General features: G+C 45.1%; 2 protein-coding genes across 3 annotated transcripts; one reads left to right on the forward strand and one right to left on the reverse strand.

Moving 5' to 3' along the window:
* Positions 1-7,631: 7,631 nt before the first annotated feature.
* LOC114153228 (complement C1q-like protein 2) lies at positions 7,632-8,541 on the forward strand. The gene is made up of 4 exons (XM_028031626.1): positions 7,632-7,671; positions 7,707-7,790; positions 7,877-8,014; positions 8,094-8,541. Exons 1-4 carry the CDS (start codon positions 7,632-7,634, stop codon positions 8,387-8,389), a joined length of 558 nt encoding a protein of 185 aa, XP_027887427.1. The 3' UTR covers positions 8,390-8,541.
* Positions 8,542-8,608: 67 nt separating this feature from the next.
* Positions 8,609-21,564, reverse strand: LOC114153453 (cullin-5). Of its 2 annotated transcripts, XM_028032006.1 has the most exons (19): positions 21,470-21,564; positions 20,137-20,246; positions 19,960-20,059; positions 19,259-19,435; positions 19,039-19,180; positions 17,745-17,890; positions 17,137-17,217; positions 16,949-17,042; positions 16,034-16,164; positions 15,463-15,570; positions 15,306-15,370; positions 15,098-15,230; positions 14,359-14,490; positions 14,154-14,277; positions 13,140-13,315; positions 12,903-13,064; positions 12,707-12,825; positions 11,640-11,763; positions 10,709-10,903 (listed from the first exon to the last, which is right to left on the reverse strand). In XM_028032006.1, exons 1-19 carry the CDS (start codon positions 21,494-21,496, stop codon positions 10,709-10,711), a joined length of 2,346 nt encoding a protein of 781 aa, XP_027887807.1. In that variant the 5' UTR covers positions 21,497-21,564. The 2 variants fall into 2 exon arrangements, with proteins under 2 accessions (XP_027887806.1, XP_027887807.1); XM_028032005.1 differs by having other exon boundaries at positions 8,609-10,903; positions 19,960-20,246.
* Between the last annotated feature and the right edge of the window lie 1,292 nt (positions 21,565-22,856).

Here is a 22,856-nt window from a genome sequence, read left to right on the forward strand (position 1 = left end):
TGGAGAAATCTGACTGGGACTGAACATGTGTCCTGATGTGTTAAATGAAATTATGGGATTGAAAGGTAAAAAGATTTGACAGGTTTCCTGTTTGCAGGTTTCCTGCCACAGTCTGAAATTAAGACTGTTTAGTTAATTGGTCTCTAAATTGTGCTTAGGTGTGATTAAAACATTTCTTTTCTTTTCCTTGACTAAAACGTTTGCCTGGGTCTGAATTCCTGCCTGGGATCTTCTGTCTTCATGGGGTTTGCATTTCCTCCTAGTGCATTAGTGGGTTCTCTCCGGCTTCCTCCCAGAGTCCAAAAAAATGATTGTTGATTTATTTGGCTTGTCCAGTTGACCTTTGCCCCATGTCTTCTTCCCTCTCTTTTGCTTAAAGTAGTTTTGGCCCAAACTACTTTTAGCAAATGTCAAACATACATTTTTGTGATTACATTTCATAAATATCAAAAAGTAGTTTCCTGTTTGCAGGTTTCTCTCCGGGTACTCCGGCTTCCTGCCACAGTCTAAAATCACGACTGTTTAGTTAATTGGTCTCTAAATTCTGCTAAGGTGTGATTTAAACATTTCTTTTATTTTCTAAAATGTTTGCCTGGGTCATCTTGCTGTGGATTGCCACATGACTGCCCCTTGCTGTGGCAATCCATCTGCTCAGGAAGGTTTTTCTGGTTCAGCTGCAGGTCGGTGGGTAAATTAGCCCGGAATGTGTAGGGGGCGTCAAACCGCTGCCGCAGCTTCGAGAACCCAGCCTGGGCTCTTCTGTCTTCATGGGGATTGAATGTTCTCCAAGTGGGGCCAAAACTATCCATCCATCCAGCAAGGGGGCAACTTCGTTGGCGAATCCCTGGAGGTGGGTCCGACGAACAATGTCGGCACAGGGGCCGGACCACCTGGAGGCGACGAGGGAGCTCTGGGACCACCTGGAGGCGACGAGGGAGCCCTGGGACCACCTGGAGGCGACGAGGGAATCCTGGGACCACCTGGAGTCGTCGAGGGAGCCCTGGGACCACCTGGAGTCGTTGAGGGAGCCCTGGGACCACCTGGAGGCGACGAGGGAACCCTGGGACCACCTGGAGGCGACGAGGGAGCCCTGGGACCACCTGGAGGCGACGAGGGAGCCCTGGGACCACCTGGAGGCGTCGAGGGAGCCCTGGGACGACATGGAGGCGACGAGGGAGCTCTGGGACCACCTGGAGGCGTCAAGGGAGCCCTGGGACCACATGGAGGCGTCGAGGGAGCCCTGGGACCACATGGAGGCGTCGAGGGAGCTCTGGGACTGTGGTTGGCCATTATCTTCTCATGCGTGTTTCCATTCCAGCTGCTGGGCTTTATCATAGGTGTTTTTGTAGGTGTCTCATAGGTGAGAGACGGTGAGAGGCGTCGGGCAGGAGTGGGCATACTTGTTGCTCCCCATCTCGGCGCCTGTATGTTGGGGTTTACCCCGGTGAACAAGATGGTAGCTTCCCTCCGCCTACGGGTGGGGCGGTGGGTCCTGACTGTTTGTGCTTACAGGCCGAACGACGGTTCAGATTACCCACTCTTCTTGGAGTCCTTAGAAGGGGTACTGGAGAGTGTCCCTCCTGGGGACTTCCTTGTTCTGCTGGGGGACTTCAACGTTCACGTGGGCATTGACAGTGAGACCCGGAGGGGTGTAGTTGGGAGGAACGGCTCCCCCAATCTGAACTCTAGTGGTGTACTGTTGTTGGACTTCTGTGCTCGTCACAAATTGTCCATAACTAACACCATGTTCAGGCATAAGGGTGTGCACTTGGCACCAGGACACCCTAGGCCACAGTTCGATGATCGACTTTGTCGTCGTTTAATCTGCGGCCGTACGTCTTGGACACTCGGGTGAAGAGAGGTGCAGAGCTGTCCACTGACCACTACCCGGTGGTGAGTTGGCTCCGGTTGTGGGGGAAGATGCCGGTCAGACCTGGCAGGACCAGAAGTGTTGTGAGGGTCTGCTGGGAACTTCTGGCGGAATCCCCTGAGACCGAGCCCATCTCTGGCAGAATTTTGAACAAGTTCCGAGGGAAGTGTGGGACATGGAGTCTGAGTGGACCATGTTCCGTGCCTCCATTGTCGAGGTGGCTCATCGGAGCTGTGGCCGCAAGGTTGTCGTTGCCTGACGCGGCGGCAACCCTCGAACCCGTTGGTGGACACCTTAGGTGAGGGATGCTGTCATGCTGAGGAAGGAGTCCTATCGGGCCTTTTTGGCCTGTGGCACTCCGGAAGCAGCTGATGGGTACCGGCAGGCGAAGCGACATGCAGCTCAGGTGGTTACTGAGGCAAAAAGTCAGGCGTGGGAGGAGTTTGGAGAGGCCATGGAGAAAGACATCCGCACGGCTTCGAGGCGATTCTGGTCCACCATCCGGTGTCTCAGAAGGGGAGGAGGGTCCGTCGGATAGTTGAACCTCTGATTCAGGAAGAGCAGTGTGGTTTTCGTCCTGGTCGTGGAACACTGGACCAGCCAAGGTGTTGAGGGGATCCTTTTTGGTGGCCTTAGGATCATGTCTCTGCTTTTTGCGAATGATGTGGTCCTGTTGGCTTCATCAGGTCGTGATCTGCAGCTCTCGCTGAAGCGGTTTGCAGCCGAGTGTGAAACGGCCAGGATGAGGATCAGTGTCTCCAAATCCGAGGCCATGGTCTTCAACCAGAAAATGGTAGAGTGCCTTCTCCGTTTCGGGAGTGGAGGGGTGGGAGGTGTGGGAGGTGTGGGAGTAGGGGTGTCCTGCCCCAAGTGGAGGAGTTCAAGTATCTCGAGATCTTGTTCACGATTGAGGGAGAAGAAGGGAGCTGGAGCAGGTGGATTGACGCAGCGTCTGCCGTCAAGCGGGCGCTGTACCGGTCTGTCATGGTGAAGAGAGAGCGGAGTCAAAAAGGACATTTTTGATTTACCGGTTGATCTACGTTCCCACCCTCATCTATGGTCATGAGCTTTGGGTCATGACCGAAAGAACGAGATTGCAGATACAAGCGGCCGAAATGGGTTTTCTCCGTAGGTTGTCTGGGCTCTCCCTTAGAGTTAGGGTGAGAAGCTCAGTCATCCCGGAGGGACTCAGAGTAGAGCCGCTGCTCCTTCACATCGAGAGGAGCCAGTTGAGGAGCATCTGGTCATGATGCCTCCTGGACGCCTCCCTGGTGAGGTGTTCTGGACACGTACCACCGGGAGGAGGCCCCGGGGAGGAACCAGGACACGCTGGTGGGACTATGTCTCTCGGCTGGCCTGGGAACGCCTTGGGATTCCCCTGGAGGAACTGGAACAAGTGGCTGGGGAGAGGGAAGCCTGGGCCTCCCTTTTTAAGATTCTACAACAATGACCCAACCCTGGATAAAGTGGAAGAAAATGGATGGAGGGAGTAAAAATATTGTAGCGATAGTAAAAATAGGTAGTAAATTCAAGTCTAGGATTCCTGTATAAACCCTGTTTTATGGCACATTTCAGCAACAAGGCAGTTCTTGGTGCTTTACATCACAAGTCATAGAAATAAACAACAAAGATATTTATCATTTTTAATCTGTTCTTCAGGTTCAAAATGTTTTTCTATCCGTTTATCTTCACAATTTCATGGAACGTCTGTAGAAATGTGATTATAAACGCTAACATTAGCATTAGCTGCTACATGTTTAGCATTGAGGCTATTTTAGGCTAGCATAGCTTTCTGACAGGCTAACTGCTTTTAGCACAACTTGAACACACTGGTGTCTCCCAGCATCCAATCAGATCGTGGCGCCGCAGGCCCAGGTAGAGCAGCCTGCGCCCCTCCTCACTCCTCCTCTTCCTCACTCACACATTGATCAGATTTTCTCATTTAATCTGGTGATAAAATAATTTAAACCGGAAGAATCAAATTCACATTTATTATCATTGATTATTATTATTGTTATTATTATTATTACTAGTATTGTTTGTTTTGATCGGAGCTTTTCTCCACCAGGTGGCTTCAGAATAATTACGATGTAATAATTTAGATTTTGTTGCATTTTTTTATCTGACATATTAATAAAAATCTGGATGTTTTCAGGTTTATTCCAGTCAGGTGATTTACCTGCTGGGTAAACAGAAACAAAATCCTGACCTGCCTGCTGGGACGGGTTTAATGTTCACTGCAGTCCAATCATGTTAGAATAAATGTTTTTATTAACCATAAATTTGTTGATTTCTTACTCAATTGATTGATTGATTGTAAATCAGGAATTTCTCTCTGACTGATGGATGTTTCATCATTTTGGTGTTTAAATGTTGGTGGTTCTGTTGCTCTGGGTCAGGGCCGTGCAGAGACCTATGGAGGGGCCGGGGCTCAAATTTAAAAAAGGGGCACATTGAACAAAAACTCCGTACAACAACATAGCAACAACCCATATTAATCAAGAATCTAATTGGTTCCTACTATATCATTGCCATCATGTGGGGAAATGCAAAGCAAATCTAGTCTATATTTTCCCCAACATGTATAAAGTTTCTGTTTCTGCTGCTGACAGTCCTGGAGATCTGAGCTGATCTGAGACTGTAGCTGTTAAACAGACCAGAGGAGAGAAGGTCAAAGGTTATGTAGTTATGAAATAAGCTAATTTGCTGCCATTTTACTAATTAAGCCCTAACAATATCTATTTAACCTCTAGAACAACCTGGCTGCAGACTGATTTATAGATCAAAGAAGCTCAAAGGGGTTACCTCTATATAATAGTTTGATGTTAAACTTCTAGATCTAGAATTATAAGACTGGGATATCAAGGCAAAGACAACTCAGTAGCTGCTGATGGGGGCCATTCAGGGGCCTCCAGACACTCAGGGGCCCCTAGAAATGGTTTAATTATAACACAGACCATAGATCTAAACCTGTAGCATCATTTATAGAGAATGACAATGTTATTACATTTTATTTAATGCATTCATCCGTCCAGCCATCCATTTCTGTTCACCCTTTGTCCCTAATGGGGTCGGGAGGGTTGCTGGTGTCTATCTCCAGCTACGTTCCGGGCGAGAGGCGGTGGTCACCCTGGACAGGTCGCCAGTCTGTCGCAGGGCAACACAAAGACATACAGGACAAACAACCATGCACACACACACTCACCCCTAGGGAGAATTTAGATAGACCAATTAACCTAACAGTCATGTTTTTGGACTGTGGGAGGAAGCCGGAGTACCCGGAGAGAACCCACGCATGCACAGGGAAAACATGCAAACTCCATGCAGAAAGACCCTGGCCGGGAATCGAACCCATGACCTTCTTGCTGCGCCACTGTGCAGCCTTTTAATGCATTCAGCTGAGAAAAATAAATAGTACATTTAGGATTTAATTAGGACGTTTACTTTGTAAAGGTTTAAAGAATCATCTTGATAGTTTGATTGTTGCGTTACCATGGCTACAATATGGTGTAATCTTTGTGTTTGAATTGGGTTTGTTCACAAATGCATCACAGCAAATAACCAATAATCAGTGATTGATTTTAAACTGGGCCAATAAACCTGGTCTCCTTCTCACAGATTCACCTGATCGATATTTAAACATGTTAGTGATGCTGAGGTTCTTAGTAGGACGGGTTCTGGAGGGAGGGGGCTTCTGTCTAAGGCCCCATATTACCTTGGGCCGGCCCTGGAGGAACAGCTGCTGCAATGCACATCTCTGGAATCTACCTGGAATCTACCTGGAATCCACCTGGAATCTACCTGGAATCCCCTGGTGGTCCCTGTCAGTCCGCCGATGCTTTGGAGACATTTTGATTCATTTCATTGTGGCATGTTTGGCTTTTTGCTGCGGTTCTAATTATTGCTACAATATTTTCTCTGGTGTTTATTTCATGAACTCTAATTGGGCCGAATCTTCCTTTAACACTTGAGGTTCTGCAATAACTTCTATTTACAGTCGTGAACCTCCAGCCCAGATCCTGTCAGCAGCAGCTTTAACCTGCCTGGTAGAAACGTTAAGGAGAAACAGAGCGAACAGAGAGCAGGTGGTACCAGGTGGTACCAGGTGGTACCAGGTGGTACCGGGGCTTTGATTTGCATTGCGACTCGCGGTGACAGTCGGTACCGTGTCTTATATCAGGATGTCTGATATAAATCAGATATTCTTTCTATCTGTTGGTGGACCGACTCAAGCTGCCTGTAGTGAACCGGGCTTTTAGCAGAATGATGAAGTTAAAGTCAGAAGTTTCTCTGCAGCCAAAACATTTCTGTGTTTATGGGCGAGGCGGGTTTTGTCCCACTATAGCGAGGACGAAATGGGTTTTCTCTGTAGAGTGTCTTGGCTCTCCCTTAGAGATAGGGTGAGAAGCTCAGTCATCCGGGAGGGACTCAGAGTAGAGCTGCTGCTCCTTCACATCGAGAGGAGCCAGTTGAGGTGGCTCGGGCCATGATGCCTTCTGGACGCCTCCCTGGTGAGGTGTTCCGGGCACGTACCACCGGGAGGAGGCCCCGGGGAAGAACCAGGACACGCTGGAGGGACTATGTCTCTTGGCTGGCCTGGGAACGCCTTGGGATTCCCCTGGAGGAACTGGAACAAGTGGCTGGGGAGAGGGAAGTCTGGGCCTCCATTCTTATTCTGCTAGCCCCGACTCCGGATAAGCGGAAGAAGACGATTGGATAAATAAATGCACACACACACGTGATACACACAGCACAATAGAATACAGACCGTAATGTCAGTTAGCTTTGTAATGTTTTGGATGCTACAGTCTGTAGCTGTTGGTATTTTACAGTTTTTTACCATAAACTTTTGGATTTTTTTACAGTGCAGAACCACCCTGTGTTCATATTTAGATTCTGAACCAGAAAGAGAAAACGTATGAACAGTGGAAACCGATACTAAGGTCTGGTTCTGATCCAGAAGTCACCAAGAACTCCTCTGGTGCCACTCTAAAGGTAATGAATATGGTTTTAGTTACAGACAATAGTAGACCGAACCAAAGGTCTCTCTGAGCCCAAACGCTTCAGGACAGAAAGAGAGTTAGAGAGAAAGTTCATCAGACGAGACTAAAGTCAGCTGCTGTTGGTGGAGAAAGGTGGAGAAATACTGAGCGTTACCTGAACGCATCGTACATGCATGGAGGTGGAAGCATCATGCTCTTACGCCACTTTTACTTTTTGCATGACTGCTTCCTCCAACAGTTATAAGATGAACTAAAGTCTGTGAGTCACAGGAAGTGACCTCCTGACCTCAGACCCGCCTCTTCTTCACTCCGGCTGCAGCGTTTAAATCTCCATCAGGTCTGCAGCCGACACCAGCTCCGGATTTTCACCATGAGGATGAAGGTGGCCCTGGTTTTCCTGCTGTTTCTTCTCTTCTCCTCTGTTTCCACAAACCAGATGGACTCAGACAGAGAGATCTCTCCCGAGGAGAACGTCCACACTGCCCTGGCAAAGATGGCCGCTGCCCTGGCTGCCCTGACGAGCAAAGTCTCTGTTCTACAACAGGAGACTGAAGGTGAGGAATGGCTCCCGTTTTCTGATTAATAATTTGGTTTTAATGTCTCAAACCAAATCAAGTCAAGCTTACAGTTATTGATGGTTGATTTTTAGAGCAAGGAGCAAAACTGAAGAAGATGAGAACTTGGAGGTAGGAACAGGATGAAATATCCACACTGACGGAGAAAACTGCAGGTAGAGGTCTAAAAGCTCTCCACATTTGATGAACATTTTATCCACAAAGCTTCTGCTTTCTTCTGAAAGTATGTACGGAAACATCATGTGTTTTTTTCTTCAGGACAGGAGTGGAAGTGGGTTCAGGTAGAGGCTCAAGAGAAGAATCTGATTTCTCTGGCTGACAATCTAAAGCAGCAGCTTCAAGGTACCACAAGAAAATCAGATTTTTTTTAGCATTTGATTAGGTCAAATAATGAATCATGAAGCTAAAAACATAACATTTCTGCTCAGTTTCAGCAAACAAAGTGGCTTTTTCAGCCTCTTTGCTGGATCAAGGTTCTGGAACTACTGGACCCGCCCTTACAGAGACCACTTTGGCCTTCAAACACGTCGTCACAAACATCGGAGACGCCTACAACCCACAGACAGGTAACAACAGAAACAAGTTGCTGTTCTGCCAGAGGTAAAGAAACTGTGACCAGAGAGGATTCCTCTGTTTGTCCTGCAGGAGTTTTTACTGCCCCGCTGAGAGGAGCGTACCACTCTGAGTGGTACATCGGCATCAACAAGGATGGAAGCGCAATAACTTCGTTGGTGAAGAACGACCAGCAGGTTTTCACCGCAAGGAACAACTTGGACCCAAAGTATAATCCGGAGGTGGGCTTTGGCAGTGCCTCTAACGGCGCCTCGCTGCTGCTGGAGGCCGGAGACGTCGTGTTTGTTCGTCTCTGGTCCGGCCATGTCGTCCATGACGATGAAAACCACATCTGCACCTTCAGCGGTCATCTGCTGTTCCCCATGTGAGGCAGGACAAGCAGCGCTAACGGGATGCTAACCAGGTGCTAACCCTTCCTCTGGGCCGTCCAGGTCTTTCTCCAACTTCACAATAAACGTCATTTGAAAACTGTATTTTGTGTTTATGTGTGTCGTCCTAAATTTAAATAAATGTTCTGAGACAAACAACAAAAATTGGAAATCAGAAATATTACTCCACTTTATGTGAAATATCTTCTGGACCCAAAATGCATTTTTTGTAAGCAAAGCTTTTATTGGGTTGATTCTAAAACAGCTTATTTGATCATTTTCAAAGGTGAAGAGAAACTAAACAGAGAATAAATAAACAAATGAAACACGAACCAACCTGAGCTCTCTGAGCCACGATCAAAGACACACTTGTACAATATCTCATAATAAGGTGCTGTTTATTTATTTATTCCATTATTCACATCTGGCCCCGCCCCCTGCTCCTGATACGTTGGATCGGTTCTGTAATACTGACCTCAGCCTCCTGGAGATCAGGGTTCTGTCCCAAACCCTACTCCGCCCTCTCTGGCTCCGCCCTCTGACCCCGGGTACTGAGGGTTATCTCCATACTAAGCCTTCAGCCTCTGTTTAAACTCTAAGTCCTCTTCACTCTGGGCCGGTCCGGACCCAATCGGGTCAAACAAGTTTCGCCCACAGATGGTTCTGATGCTGCTAAATGAAAAACATAAAAGCACCAAGACAAATGTAGATTGATTTCATCAAAATGAATTCAAAAATGATTAATTCATGATTTCATATTTTTAACAGCATTATTGATTATTAAATGTTTAAATTGATTCTGTATGTTCTATTTAAGTTACGGTGCGTTCAGTTTGTTCTGGGAAGTCTGGATTTTTCAGTTTCAACTGGAACTCGACAACAGAACTGCTAAAGTTGGAACTGGGTCTCAGATACTCAGAGCTCATTTCAAAATGGCTGCCACTATGAAAAACTCAAGACCTGTTTTCTAAACGTCTGTCCAGAAAAGCAGCTGCTTTAATTAGATGCCAAAGCAACACGGAAAGAAACTAAATTGGCCAGAACCGTGTCCGTTTATCATTAAATAAACTCATCTTAATAAATCAGAAAATCATTTAAAAACTGTTCTTTATGCAATAAGTGAAACTCATATTTATTACACACACTGAGACATTTCTAGCTTCTATTTCTGTTTGTTTTGATTCAGGATTTCAAACGGAGCCCAGAGCAGAGAGTCTACACCCGCTCAGCAGGAATAATGTTCTGCATTAAGTTCTACGCTGTCAAAAGTACTTTTGTCAATTTTCAAATGCAAATATGTTATTACACTTGAAATAAAAAAAATAAACACAAAAGTACCTTGGCAGCAACATATAGGAGATTGTTTTCAATAAATAAGACATTTTCCTCACGTTTTAAGTGAAATAATTTGCCTGTGGAACAAGAAATATTCAACAATATTAAGGAATTATTGACTTAAAACAAGCTGCTATATCGTGCAAAAAGGTTACTTTTGTCTTATTTCATATATACCGAGATATTATCATAATGAATACTTTCTGGTAAGAGTTTGTGTTTTTGAAGAGTAAAGGTCAGATGTTATATTGTAAATATCTGAGAAATCATGAAAACTAGCAGAAATTATGGCTTGAATAACATCAGAGTGTGTTCAGTTTGAGTTCTGAAGTGAATTTAAGGAATTAATTATGATTTTATTTTGGTAATTTTCTGATTCAGTGACACGTTTCAGTCTCACGTCTCAATTTTCTGCAGCACAGAACCCAGATGTGGGCGGAGCCAGAGGACCCATGTGGGCGGAGCCAGAGGACCCCCATGTGGGCGGAGCCAGAGGCCCGATGTGGGTGGAGCCAGCCCTTTTTTGGGTCCAGCACCTCTCTGACCTTTGAAGTGTTTCTCTGAGGATGACCCAGAATGAATCCGAGCAGCGGTCCCAATCGTGTCGGATCAGAACCGTGTGGAACCAGAGCAACCGGGTCACGTAGCAGCATCGCGTAGCAGCATCGCGTAGCAGCGCTTCAGTTCAAGTGGTCTGGATTCGGGTCGGACTGCAGAGGTTCTGCAGCTTCCTCCAACCCGGACCAGGAGTGTAGTCGCAGTCGTGGTTCTGTAGAACCTGTGGTGACCCGGCGTCAGAGACGCAGCTTCTTCTTCTGCTGCTGTTTTTCTGTGTACAGGTTTAAGGCAGGAAGTTTGTTTCGTCTCTTCTGAACTCAGCCTCCCCGCAGTAAACAAACAAAGTTCTGTTCAGCAGTCTGGGAGTCCTGGAAATGTTCTGGGGTCCATCAGGCCCGGCCCAGTGGAAGCTCAGACCCGACGGCGCTACGCCATGTAGATGAAGGTGTTTATGTCCGTCTCGTCCCTCTTTATGTACTTGTGGTCTATCAGCCACTCGATCTGCTCCTTGATCATCTTCTTCTGTGGTAAAAACATGTTCTTGAGGATCTCCACCAGCTCCGTCTGCAGCTGGGCGTTGTTGATGCGCTTCCGCATCTTCATGATCTGGATGATGGCCTCCTGCAGGAGGAGGACGGGAAGAGGAGGCGGAAAAGGAGGAGAGGAGGTGAAGCAACAGAACTCTAATGTGTTATCAGATTAAAGTCACTCATTAAAGTCATATCTTCCTCATTTTACTGTCCTAAAGGACATATTTGTCATTTGCAACACCTCACGTTTTCAGCTTGAGGTTAAGTCACATTAATTCAGCAACACAAGGTAAACAACCTTGAAATGTTTACATTCTGAAGCTGAAGACATTCTCTGTCTCAGCTAGCTACAATAACATCATGTCAAACTTAAAGAAGCATTTTGAGTCGAAGCACGGCGCGATCAGATTCAGACTGTTTTTCCTCCTGATAGACCGATAGACTCAGTTTGATTGGGAACCAAAGCTTCAACCTTTGTTCCATCTGCAGCTGCTGTGGTTCTTTCTCTCTGCTCTGAGTCAAACCAACCAAACCCTTTGAGCAACCTGTTCCCCTCCAGGCCTGTGGGGGCGCTGCACCAAGAACCTCTGAAGGAAACGACATGAAAACCTCTGAAGACGCTGAGAGTAATTTCTTTCTTCACCAAATAGAAACTACAATGGAGACGTCAGATTTCAGCGGTTGGAGGATTTCTCTTTAGTCTTTGGCTAAAGACAACGAGCCATTTCTCCTGCTAGCGCTAGGCTAACATGTTGATTTTGGTTGTGTTTACCCAGAATGCCCTGCACTGAAGTCCACATGTCCACATTCATGCTGGTCCTTCTTACCTGAGTCCTGAGGATCCGGAGCTGGACGATGCCTTCGTTCTCCTCCTCTCTCATTCGCTCAGTGGTGAGCTGCAGCCGACCAATCAGGTTGATCTTTCCTCTCTTCTGGACCTTTGAGTTTTTTCTGCAAACATTAAAAATCACTGTAGGAGTCTGAGCTGTTCTGTTCAGGGAACGTATAGCTGAAGATCTGTGGATCTGAACAGCTGTACTCAAGTAGAGTCATTAAACGCACCGTGACACATTTAATGTGCTTATTTCTGTTCATTTTGATGATACACACTTACAGAAAACAGAAAGCAAACCTCAAGTCCTCACAGTATCACGTCAAATCTATAACAAATTATTACTTCAATGGAGAGTTAAGTGGAAGGAAAAACTGCAGTAGAAGAAAAATCCACAAGCAACAGCCAGAATCATCAGAAGTACATATCCCTGTGTGTCAATGAAAAGTATTCACTCCTTTCAATGTTTTACTGTTTTTATGGCTTTTAGAAATTAATCCAGAGCAACAAAATTTGACTTTAAAAAAAAAAAAAAAACACTTAATAAATGAAAACTGATTTCTATAAATGACAATTAAATAAACAATATGTAAGCATATTTGCTCCCTTTAAAGTGATTAACATTAACATTGGGTCGGTTGATTCATTCCACACACAGGGATATGCATTATTCTGGCTGTTGCTTGTTGAGTTTTTCCTTCCACTTAACTTTCCTTTCCAGAAGTCATTTCTTTATCAATATGATGTGATTCTCTTAGGCTTTAAGGTTCGGGTTGCGTTACCTGTGAGCCAGAATTATTAAAAAATACATTCATGTAGTTTACGTTTTCATTTGAATTAAACTAAATTAACTTTTCTACGACACTGTAGGTCTATGACTTGCATCAGACTAACTCTGTTTGGTTTGTGTTGTCTGGTAACAACTGCACTCCGTTTTTAAAGTCGGACTCTCCTGAACATTTCTCTGCTCCTGTCTGAGCATCTTGTGTGACGTAATGTGAGCCCCGTGCCGGTTGCTGCCCTGAGCTGCTCCTCCCTCCGCTCCTCCCTTCGCTTCCTTACATGAGAGAAAACTCCTGGTTGACGGAGAACAGCGTTCCCTCTGCGAAGTCTTTGGGTGAGGACACTGCCGGGTCGTACAGCAAAACCTGGCGCTTCAGCTTGGGGAACGCCACCAGCGACTGGAAGAGACGGATCAGACCAGAACCGAGTCAGCCAATCCAAACCCAGCACCCCAAAGAACGTTACGGCTCTTTACCCAGAGCGTCCGTCGCAGCTCGGCGTCGGGCAGCTCCGTGGCCAGCTTCAGGTTCTCGAAGCTGATGCGTTCTCTGGGCCGCTGGTTCCAGGCGAACAGCACGGCCAGCTGAAAGGTCGTGACCTCCAGGTCGTACTGGCCCACTTCGTTCTTGAAGGTGATCTGAAGGCGTGAGGCAGGTTGAGGGTTAGTTGGTTGAGCGTTCTGCCGTGTCTGCTGCAGGTCAGCTGCACTCACGATGCCGTTGGACATGAGGTGGTGCCAGTGCAGCTTCCTGCCGCTGTGGTTCTTCTTGTAGAAGTCCTCCACCTCCGGGATCAGGTCCTCCAGCTCCGTGGGCAGAGACACAAACACCTTCTCGCTGCTGCGCGACCACGCGCCCGCGTTCAGGATCTTTATGTTCACCGAGTCCGCTGCAGGATGCAAACAGCTTCAGAAAAACACCAGCACCAGTTACCGCAATTATGCTAATATCGCCGAGACCATCACCAGACATAAATTAACTTATTTATTGTTTTGAGACGTTCTGGTTACACCTAGTGGGTATCAACAAGGGTGAATTTAGTGCTTTAGCATTAGATTCTCCTAAGGACCATATTGTGTAGCGCTTTAGCATTAGCTCTAGCTAAAAATCATGTTGGTAAAATGCTTTATCATTAGCTTCCACTGAATGCCATGCTGATATAATGCTTTAACGTTAGCTTCCACTAAACATTATGTTAGCGCAGGTCTTAGCTTTAGCTAAACTCTAACGTTTTATCACTACCTTCAGCGAAATACTGTTTTGATATAGTGCTTTAGCATTAGCTTCAGCTAAACACTCTTGGTGTAGCGTGTCAGCAGCTCTAATGTTTATAATCTGTGCTTTAGGTCTAGTGCAGCTAACATTTAAGCTAGCAGCGCCCACCGCTGCATATAAGGGACGGACAGTTTGATCTGTGGCCTTGTTAAAACAGGCAGAGTGGGAAACCTGGTAACTCAGTCAGGCTGGTTCCCAAAAGTAAATCAAATATTTTCTTTTCTTTTCTCTTCATTATAGTTTATATATTTTGAAGCTTTTGATCTGAACTGGCTGCAGGTTTATGAAATGTTTGAGCGCCCCCTGCAGGCTACCTCACTGAATATTCCTACTGTATATATTCAGCCTGGCTGATCACCGTTTTTCTTGTATTTTGTTGGAACAATATGAGCGTATCATTCTCTGTAGTAGCGGTCCAAAGCCCGGTTCTGGTTCTGTGCGGCTGCGCTTACCTGGCAGCGCCAGCTTGTTGTGCTTGTGCATCTCCTTGAAGGACTGGTTGAGATCCTCGGACACCTTGATGTCCTGGAACATCCGGGCCAGCTTGTTGACGTAGTCCGCCGGCATCCCCACTTCCTGTCAGGAGAGATGACATCACAGCATCAGGTCCAGACCAGCAGACCCGCTCTGATCAGAACCGCAGGCTGAGTGTGGTACCCGGAGCCACTCCACCATGTTCTCCTCGATCTCGCTGTCGGCCGAGATGTCCAGGATGAGGCGGCGGGTCAGGTGGGCTTTGTGGTACCGCATGAACACGTCTTTGTTCTGGACGTACTTCAGAACCAGAAGCTGCACAAAGGAAACGGGTCGTTAGCACACCGAGCTCTGCTCAGGGATCACATCCGGCTAGTTTCATGACCCAGATCAGGTTCTGAAGGATCGATCAGAAGATAAAGACTCATGATTGATTATTTTCCACCCACACAATCTGAAAAGTGTGAAGTGCATTTATTTTCTCATTACTGTCTCGAAAACAATCGTGAAATTAATGTGAAAAGATGTTCGATATTATTTACTTTAAGATGCACTTTCTGAATGCAGAGCAGCTGTTTGTTATTTAACAGTTTAGATCTTTATTTGAAGACTTCATAATTCATTTTATTTGTTGTTTTTGTTGTTTTGTCTATCCGGTTTTTAAAATGTCTTCCTGTGTTAAATGTTCATTAGAACTAAAAGTTTATTAATCTTTGTCAATGTGTTCCTGTATTCATTTTATGCCATTACTTGAAAATGACCTTAAAACCACAATATTATTATGTTCGTAACTTCTGGGACATTTTATCGTCCAGTAAACCTTGTAATCATGACCCCGTCATTTTTCGGCGTCCGTCTCTTTAAATCTCCTGCGGCGGCAGAACGTGGAGCGGCTGGGGGGTATGAATACTTGTGGACTCACCACTTCCTTGAGCTTGGCCTCGATCTCCTCTGAGGTCAGCTTCTTGCTCAGCGGCGTCTTCCTCAGCAGCATGTCGCAGTAGTTGGCCAGCAGCTCCGGACACTTGGACTCCGGCTGAGTTTTCAGCCCCACCCTGTGAGCAGCAGGTCAGAGGTCAGAGGTCAACGCTGCCCAGAGGCGCAGCGTCAGCAGCAGGAGCTCCTCTCACCCTTTCTGCTTCATGGGAAGCTCCAGCTTAAAGATGGTGGCGTCGTTCACCACGGCTTTGTACGCCTGCAAGACAGGAAGCGTCAGAGGAAAACCTCATCGCCGCTTTTTTTTTTTTTTTTTACGATTTTATTTTTGTGTTTTTAGAGGAACCTGACTTTGTCTCTGGCGGTGAGGAAGCGCGGGTCGTCCTGGAAGGCTTCCTTCACCAGCCGACTGAAGCGGTTAAACAGAGTCAGCAGCTGCTCCACATATTTCTCTGAATCCTGCAGCAGGAAACATTTTAAACCATAAACATTTGTTCCGCTGTAAAGGAAGCAGAACCTCCACAATTATGACACGCTCAGCTGGTTCTTATGATCCAGGTGTTTTTACGGGTCGGGTTCCCGGCAGGAAAACGCCGACTGGACCTGAGCAGGTCAAGAGTTTCTGGTTTTGCAGTGAACACTTTCCTAACATTTCTGTCAAGACATTTTTAAGAAAGTTTTGTCTGCACTGAGATATTATCAATAAAAGTAAAAATAAAATACTTTCGGGTGACATTTAGTGCTTCGCTAGTGTATATGACCTTATATTGTAAATCTCTCATAAATCAGAGTGTTCAGTTTGAGTGAATTCACAGAATGGAAGAAGTTTCTGGTTCTGATCTGGATCTGATGGCTGAACTGGTTAAACTGGTGGAGCCTTCCAGACCAGAGTGAACTTCCTGTGTGTGTGTGTGTCGCTCACCGAGGTGATGGTCTCGGCTGTCGCCACCATGTCGGCCAGGCCGGCGCTCATGATGTGCTCCTCCAGGTCCTTCAGCATCGGATCGATGCCGCTGGGAACTTTGTCCATCAGGGAGAACATGAGGTGGAGCTCTGGGGGTCAGAGGTCAACACAGGATTAGCTCAAATGTTTCAGAGAAGCTGTAGAAGCTCTGCTGCTTAAAAAAAAAAAATCTGCACCAGAGCTGAATCCATTAATTACAATTAATCGATTACTCAAGTAATCGGTAGTACAGAGAGAAAAGATCATTTGCTAACAGAACAACACAGACGGAGCAGAATTAAGGCAAAACTGGACAAAAACACAAATAAAAAACCTTCATCAGTAAATATTTCAGCTTCAGCTGGTGCACATTCTGCAGAAATAAATCTCTGCTTTCAATTATTAATTGGTTAATCAAAATAAAATAAACTAATCTGAGCTTTTTACATGTTGAACTCAGGATTTTTTTATCCTTTGCTACAAATGATGAAGCTTTCACTAACGGAATGCTGTTAGCGTATTTTAGGCAATAAAATGTTTATTTTCTTAACTTGAAAAATGAAATGAATTATTTCTTTATTTTCGTCTTTTAATGTATATTTTGTGGTGCTATGAAAATACTGCAGAATGTTATTATCCGATTAATCATTAGAAAAGTCGATTAATCGTCAGAAGAATCTGTCACTAATATAATGTATAATTGGTATATAATTGGTTGCAGCGTTTGACCTCCTGAGACGTTTTGTTTCTGATCCACACTTGGTTTATCCCGACCACAGCATTGGTCAGCACTCTCTAGTAAAACTGATTTTTAAACTCAGCGGAATTAAAAATAAAGTTTAATGATAATAAAAAAAATAAAGTCCCACGGATCCGTTTGGGTTCTGGACTCACTGTCGGTCTCGTTTCGTTTGATCATGCCTGGACACTCGGCTAAAATGGTCTCCTTGAAGGACGTCACCAAAGCGTTTACGCAGCACTCCATCAGCTGCCGGCACATCAGAAATATCCAGTAAGAACATTTCTTAACATTCATAACCATGTTTTATGATTTATCCCTAAAATGTGGAGGTGAAACTCACAGCTTGGACGGAGTTGCAGTCGCGTCTCGTCTCCAGATATCGGAGCGCTCGCTTCTCCTCTTCCCTCAGCTTCGAGTCCGCCTGGGCAGAAAACCAGTTACAGAACCAAAAAAAACCCAGTTACAGAAACCAGAACCATGTTATCTCTCAGCAAACATGAAGGAATCACAAACACTTTTTTTTTCTCCGTGTCTGAAGTTAAATCGGAGAAAACTTTTCTTGTTTTAGTTTAGTTAGAATTACCAAAATTATTCCTATTAGCCATCCTGGCTGATTTCCTTTGACTTTTGTTTGTTTAAAATTCATAAACATAAGAGACTCCAATTAACTCAAATGTGTCCGTTCACATATCAGATCTTAGTGGAAGGAAACCATAAAGGTTTGACCGAAATAAAACTTTTGAATTCGATGAAAGTTACAAAAAAATTCTTAAAAAAATGTCCTCAGTAGGTTTTCTGGCATTTGGCAAACAGAAATAATTTTGGTCATTTTTACTGACCCGAAACAAGAAAAGTTTGTTCCGTTTGTTAACTTCAGACAGAGAGAAAAAAAAAAAAAACGTTTTTACTGAGCGTGTGTAAATCTGTGGCTTCATGCGCTGAACTCACGTATTTCATGTAGTTCTGGACTCCGTTCTGCTGCAGGTAGGACGGCGCCTGGGTTCTGTAGAACCTCTCAGTGGAGTCCATGTACGCTTTCTCAAAGTTATCCCTGTAGATCTGCAGCTTGTCCTCAGGGTTGGAGCACAAGTTCACTGATCACAGAGAAAAATCAGCAAACAAAAAGAGAGAAATCAGCAAACAAAAAGAGAGAAATCAGCAAACAACAGGAGACTAGAAAAAAAACCAAAAAAAAACAGAGAGGTCAGAGAGCAGCTGGCAGCATCTGGAGTCCAGCAGCCAATCACGTCGGCCCGTTAACCAGGTGGTTCTGTTGCTCAGAGTCTCATAAATGTGTCGGTTTAGCTGAGTAAAGGCTGCATGTGTTTCCTGAAGCACTCCACACCAAACTAATGCAGTAATAACATCGTTTGGCTCAAGGAATCATTATGAGCGTTCAACTGGAACTGTGGCATATAATCACAACCCTACGGCAAGCCATCACTGTATTTATCCAATATCAGCCAGTAGTTGTGTAGGTAGTAACTCTACGTCAACATCTTCTTACTCCAGTAAAAGTAAAAAGTATCCTGACCAAGAAATGACTCAAAGAAGAGAAAAGAAGTGTTTGTTAAAAAGGCTCCAGAAAACTGAACAAAACATCATTAAATGTTTAAAGATTATTCATCAGACGTGGAAATGTTGTTTTAAAGATCAAAATGGCAGTAATTCCTATAAATTAAATAACATAAGTGAGACACAGTCACAATAAACAATAAATAAATAAAAACGAGCTCATTAATTTCCATTTGTATCATTTATTGTTTTTCTTTTTCATCAAAAACTGGTTTATAAAAGTTTCAGTTTAGAGTTTTGGTCTCAACTAGAACTATTCTTGAAGATTTCATAATTTATTTTATTTGTTGTTTGTGTTGCTTTCTATAGCCATTTAGAATATTTCAAATGTTTTCCAGCTGAAAAGTGTTAAAGTGTTAAATGATCATTAGAATTTAAAGTTTATTGATCTTTGAAAATGTGTTCTTGCATTAAAAGTGTCGTTATTTGCTGATTGATTATTGCGACCGGCCCGACGATGCAAGGTCCTGATTTTCTGAGAAGCAGAACTTGTGTTTCCTTTACTCGCTGTAAACGACAATCCTCCAAACGAACAATATATTCCTGCTGATGTGGAACGGATGTAAAAACTAGACTGAGTCAATTATTGTGATTTGCCGTGTTGAACGTTAAGAGTTTGTGAGTTTAGGAAAAGCCGGCAGAAGCAGAGATGATTGAAGTTTGTCACCGTAGGACTCCCGTACTCCGATGACGAGCTGCGAGTCGAAGGCCTCGCCCAGCCGCTCGGCGTGGACCAGCTTCATGGCGCTGTCCTGCAGACGACTCTTGATGTTGGAGAAGATGGACTCGTTCCACGTGTCCAGCATGAGCTGCAGTCAGTCAGGAGGGGGGAGAGTCAGGAGAACGGGTCGGAACCGGAGGCGGGTCAGAACCGGACAGCGGCTCACCTTGCGGACGATGCTGTCCTCCACGCTGGACTTCTTGTTGCTGCCCTGCTTGCCCATCAGTGTGATCTCCAGCTGGCAGAAGGGCTTGGGCAGGATGTCGCACTGAGTGAAGAACTTCCTCCACTCCGCGATGTAGGCCTTGAGGAGCGCCGTGTCGTCCTGGTGACTCAGCACCCGCTGCGAGACCAAACACACCACCATGTCTTAAAGGCACAAAGCGCCATTTCAGTAACTATGTTTCCTTCAGATGGTATAAAAATACTACTTATAGAATTTTGGCTTAAAACTTATTTTCCTTCCTGATTTAAGGCCTTGAAATTGGGCCTCTGTCTCTTTAAGAACTCCTGCTCTTTCTGAATCATCACCCCAACATGGCTCCTCTATTAACCCTTTAACGTTTTTGCCAGAGACGTAGCTCCCATAATGGGCTCAGAGGGTGTTTGCTAATTGCTGCTGGCTAGTCTGAAGGAGGTTCGGCTCGAAGACGGGGCGATGTTCACCCAGGCGTTTTGCTCAGGTGAATTGTTGCCATGGAGATTAAAGGATTTCCCCTTGTGTTGTTGATGAGGGATTAACATCATGACATGAAGGAAAGCTAAAAAAAATTTGTTTTTCATGATACTGTCCCCTTAAGAGCAGATTTTCTGTTATAACAACATGATTATAACAGTTTAACCAGAAAGACGAGCAGGACGCCTTACTGCCTGAGCCTGTTTGATGAAGTCTAGGATGTCCTCCTTCAGCGCCTGGTGGATCTTAGCGGGTCCTTTGTCGTCCCACAGGCAGACCGCATGGACGTCCCTGCAGAGACAACCGGGAGACACAAGGTGGCGCCCACAGGAAGCAACACAAGCGGTGAGAGTTACAAGAAGACTCACGAGAAGAGGTCGAACCACTGCTGCTTGGTGACGGACTCCTGGCGCAGCAGCTTCAGGACGATGGGGCGCATCAGGTCCCATTTATCCTCAAACTGGAGGGAGCCTTTGTTCTGGAGACAGACAGTGGAGGAGCACAAACTACAGCACCCACTTTATATCAGACCTATTCTCGCTATTTATTTTCACTAATAAACAAAAACTTTAATTCATAACTGCGGCATCTTAAACCAGAAACCCTCATCCATCTCTCATTATCTCTGAGCCTAAAGGGAACGATCTATACTTATAGATCTATAGTTATAGAAACTAGAGATCAGGCTGACCTCTGACCTGAACCTTCAGAGCCACATAAAGATTTTTTCCAAAGTGGGTCTTCTATCAGCTGAAGAACATTTCCAGGCTCAGAGGACTGAGAAACTCATCCAGATGTTTGTCTTGTTGATTACTGCAGCAGCGTCTTCACAGGTCTGAGAATAAACTTTAAAGTGCTGCTGTTTATAGATCACTGAATGGCTTAGCATTCATTAAAGATCTGCTGCTGCTGGATCAGCCTTCAGACCTCTCAGGTTCTGGCTCTGCTCTGCATCCAGAACCAGAACCAAACATAGAGAAACGGCATTCAGCTTCTATTCACCACAAATCTGGAACAAACGTCCAGAAAACTGAAAAACAGCTGAAACGCTGAGTTCCTTTAAGTCTAGACTAAACACCCGCCTGATCAGAGCCGCTTTTCATTCACAACATCTGGAATATTAACTGATTCTAATCTGGATTACAACTTTCCATTCCTTGTCTTTGTTTTACTGCTGTAATGTTTGTTGTCATTTACAAGTTGAATTGTTCTGCTGCTGAAACACAAATAAACTTGGCTAAACTGGATGAAGGACAACATAAACTGACTCCTTCAGATTAAATGATTTGTTCTGACCAAACCTCGTCTCTGCCCAGCTGACAGAATCAGTTTATCAGGGGACAACATGAGGAGGCTGACAGCTGATCCATGGACCTCCTGCTGGGTCTGGAAGAACCGTCACATCTACTGAATGTCAGCGGATCAGATCTGAGACCAGCCCAGAAGGAGACCCAGGCAGAACCTCCCATTCAGAACCAGGTTCTGTTCCCCACCGGGTCCCGTTGTTTCTGCTTTATTTCCCCACAGCTAGCTGTGCTTTAGCCCCTGAGTTTAGCTGCTACAACCCGGAGGAGCGGCCCTGACAGCACCGCCGTGGCCCGGTGTTGTTCGGTAAACCCGGAGCGGAACCGCTGCGGTACGGCGGACCGAACGGACGCTGCAGTCAGCCGACAGACCACATCATTGAATTGAGGTTCCTACCTTCAGCAAATTAGACGGCGCCGCCATGTTTCCTCAACTTATCCTCTCGGAAAATCTCGCGTCAACATCAAAAGTGGGGAAATATGCTGCGTTCGAGTCCCCTCGGATGTTTCAGGTTGAAATTGGGCAGAGGTTCGCGGCGGTTGGCGGTAACTTGCTAGTATGTTACATTTTACTGGAACCAATACTTTCAGAAGTAGCGTTAGGATACTGTTCTTTCTATATTGATGTCTGTAATACTGTTAGTCTTACTTGGGTTGAATTTCTGAATCCTCCACCAATTAAGAGTAACTTCACATGTTTTAACCAAAATTACATGAGACACAGTTATAGTTTGTGTTATATAGCAAACTTGTTGTTGTACTGTTGTTTTCCATCCACTGAGGGCTGCACAATGTGTTGCAAATATATCGTCATCACAATATCACTGTGTGCAATGTTTATATCATGCATTGAAATACCATTTTTCACACTAAAGTAATATTTCGATGTTGGTTGTTTTTGATATGGGCAGTTGCCCAAGGAGGCATTAGAAAGGGACGAGTCGCCCAAAAACTATAAAATAGATTATGTCTAATCTTTGACTGGTTCAATTCAGATGTAAAAATATAAAATCAGCAGAAATCCGTAGAGGAGTGTAATTACTTTTTCACAGCGCTGTTATTAATTGTGGCATTTCTTTAATAAATAGACAGAAACTGAACTTCTGCTGGCCTCCATGTAGGGATTGACCCGGGTTTTTCCCCTCAGCACCGTCTGGTAGGCGTTGCTGCAACAGGCAGATTTTCACACAGATCCCACTGAGTCGGATCAGAATCAGAACGGATCGGAACGGTCTCAGGGGAACTTCCTGCTCCGTCTGCACCTCAGTGTTTGTTATCATTCCTTGTTCTGCCTGACAAACGTGGATCAAGGTTTCCCACGTCAGCAGGAGGGATTTCAACCCGGCGTAGAAAAACAACAGAGCAGATAATCAGAACGCAAACAACGCAGCTGCTGAGACCGAAAGGAGGATTTTCAGAAAACTGAAGCAATATTTTAAAATCCTGGGTAATTTCTAAGTTGGTCTGCTTTCAGGTAATGTTAATATTCACCACCAGGACAGGAGTCTGCCTGGGAATTGTGCAGAGCTGTTAAACAAACACCTTCTGCCATCAGTTCACTGTGCAGAGCCGGCCCAAGGCACATACGAGTTAAGCAGCTGCCACAGCACCAGGGTTAGCATGATAAATATATATGCATATTTAAAAATACAAATTAAATGCTATTGCACATGGAAAAACAGTTTATTTTTATAGTTGTTACCCAAATAATAGGTTAATATCTTCCTGCTGCTGCCTGCTGCCACTGTGGGGAAATATATCAAACTTGTTAACTTACTTTACTT

Source organism: Xiphophorus couchianus, chromosome 11, assembly GCF_001444195.1.
Source record: "Xiphophorus couchianus chromosome 11, X_couchianus-1.0, whole genome shotgun sequence".
Lineage (NCBI taxonomy): Eukaryota > Metazoa > Chordata > Actinopteri > Cyprinodontiformes > Poeciliidae > Xiphophorus > Xiphophorus couchianus.

What these genes read in the sequence shown, in the direction of transcription:
- LOC114153228 (XM_028031626.1), top strand. Translation starts at nt 7,632, where the DNA reads ATGAACATTTTATCCACAAAGCTTCTGCTTTCTTCTGAAA. An exon ending in TCTAAAGCAGCAGCTTCAAG is followed by an intron (nt 7,791 to 7,876) that starts GTACCACAAGAA and finishes ATTTCTGCTCAG; the next exon opens with TTTCAGCAAACAAAGTGGCT. An exon ending in CGCCTACAACCCACAGACAG is followed by an intron (nt 8,015 to 8,093) that starts GTAACAACAGAA and finishes TTTGTCCTGCAG; the next exon opens with GAGTTTTTACTGCCCCGCTG.
- LOC114153453 (XM_028032005.1), bottom strand. Translation starts at nt 20,217, where the DNA reads ATGGGACCTGATGCGCCCCATCGTCCTGAAGCTGCTGCGCCAGGAGTC. An exon ending in TCCAGAACTACATGAAATAC is followed by an intron (nt 17,218 to 17,744) that starts GTGAGTTCAGCG and finishes TTTTCTGCCCAG; the next exon opens with GCGGACTCGAAGCTGAGGGA. An exon ending in CAAACGAAACGAGACCGACA is followed by an intron (nt 16,165 to 16,948) that starts GTGAGTCCAGAA and finishes TCTGACCCCCAG; the next exon opens with AGCTCCACCTCATGTTCTCC.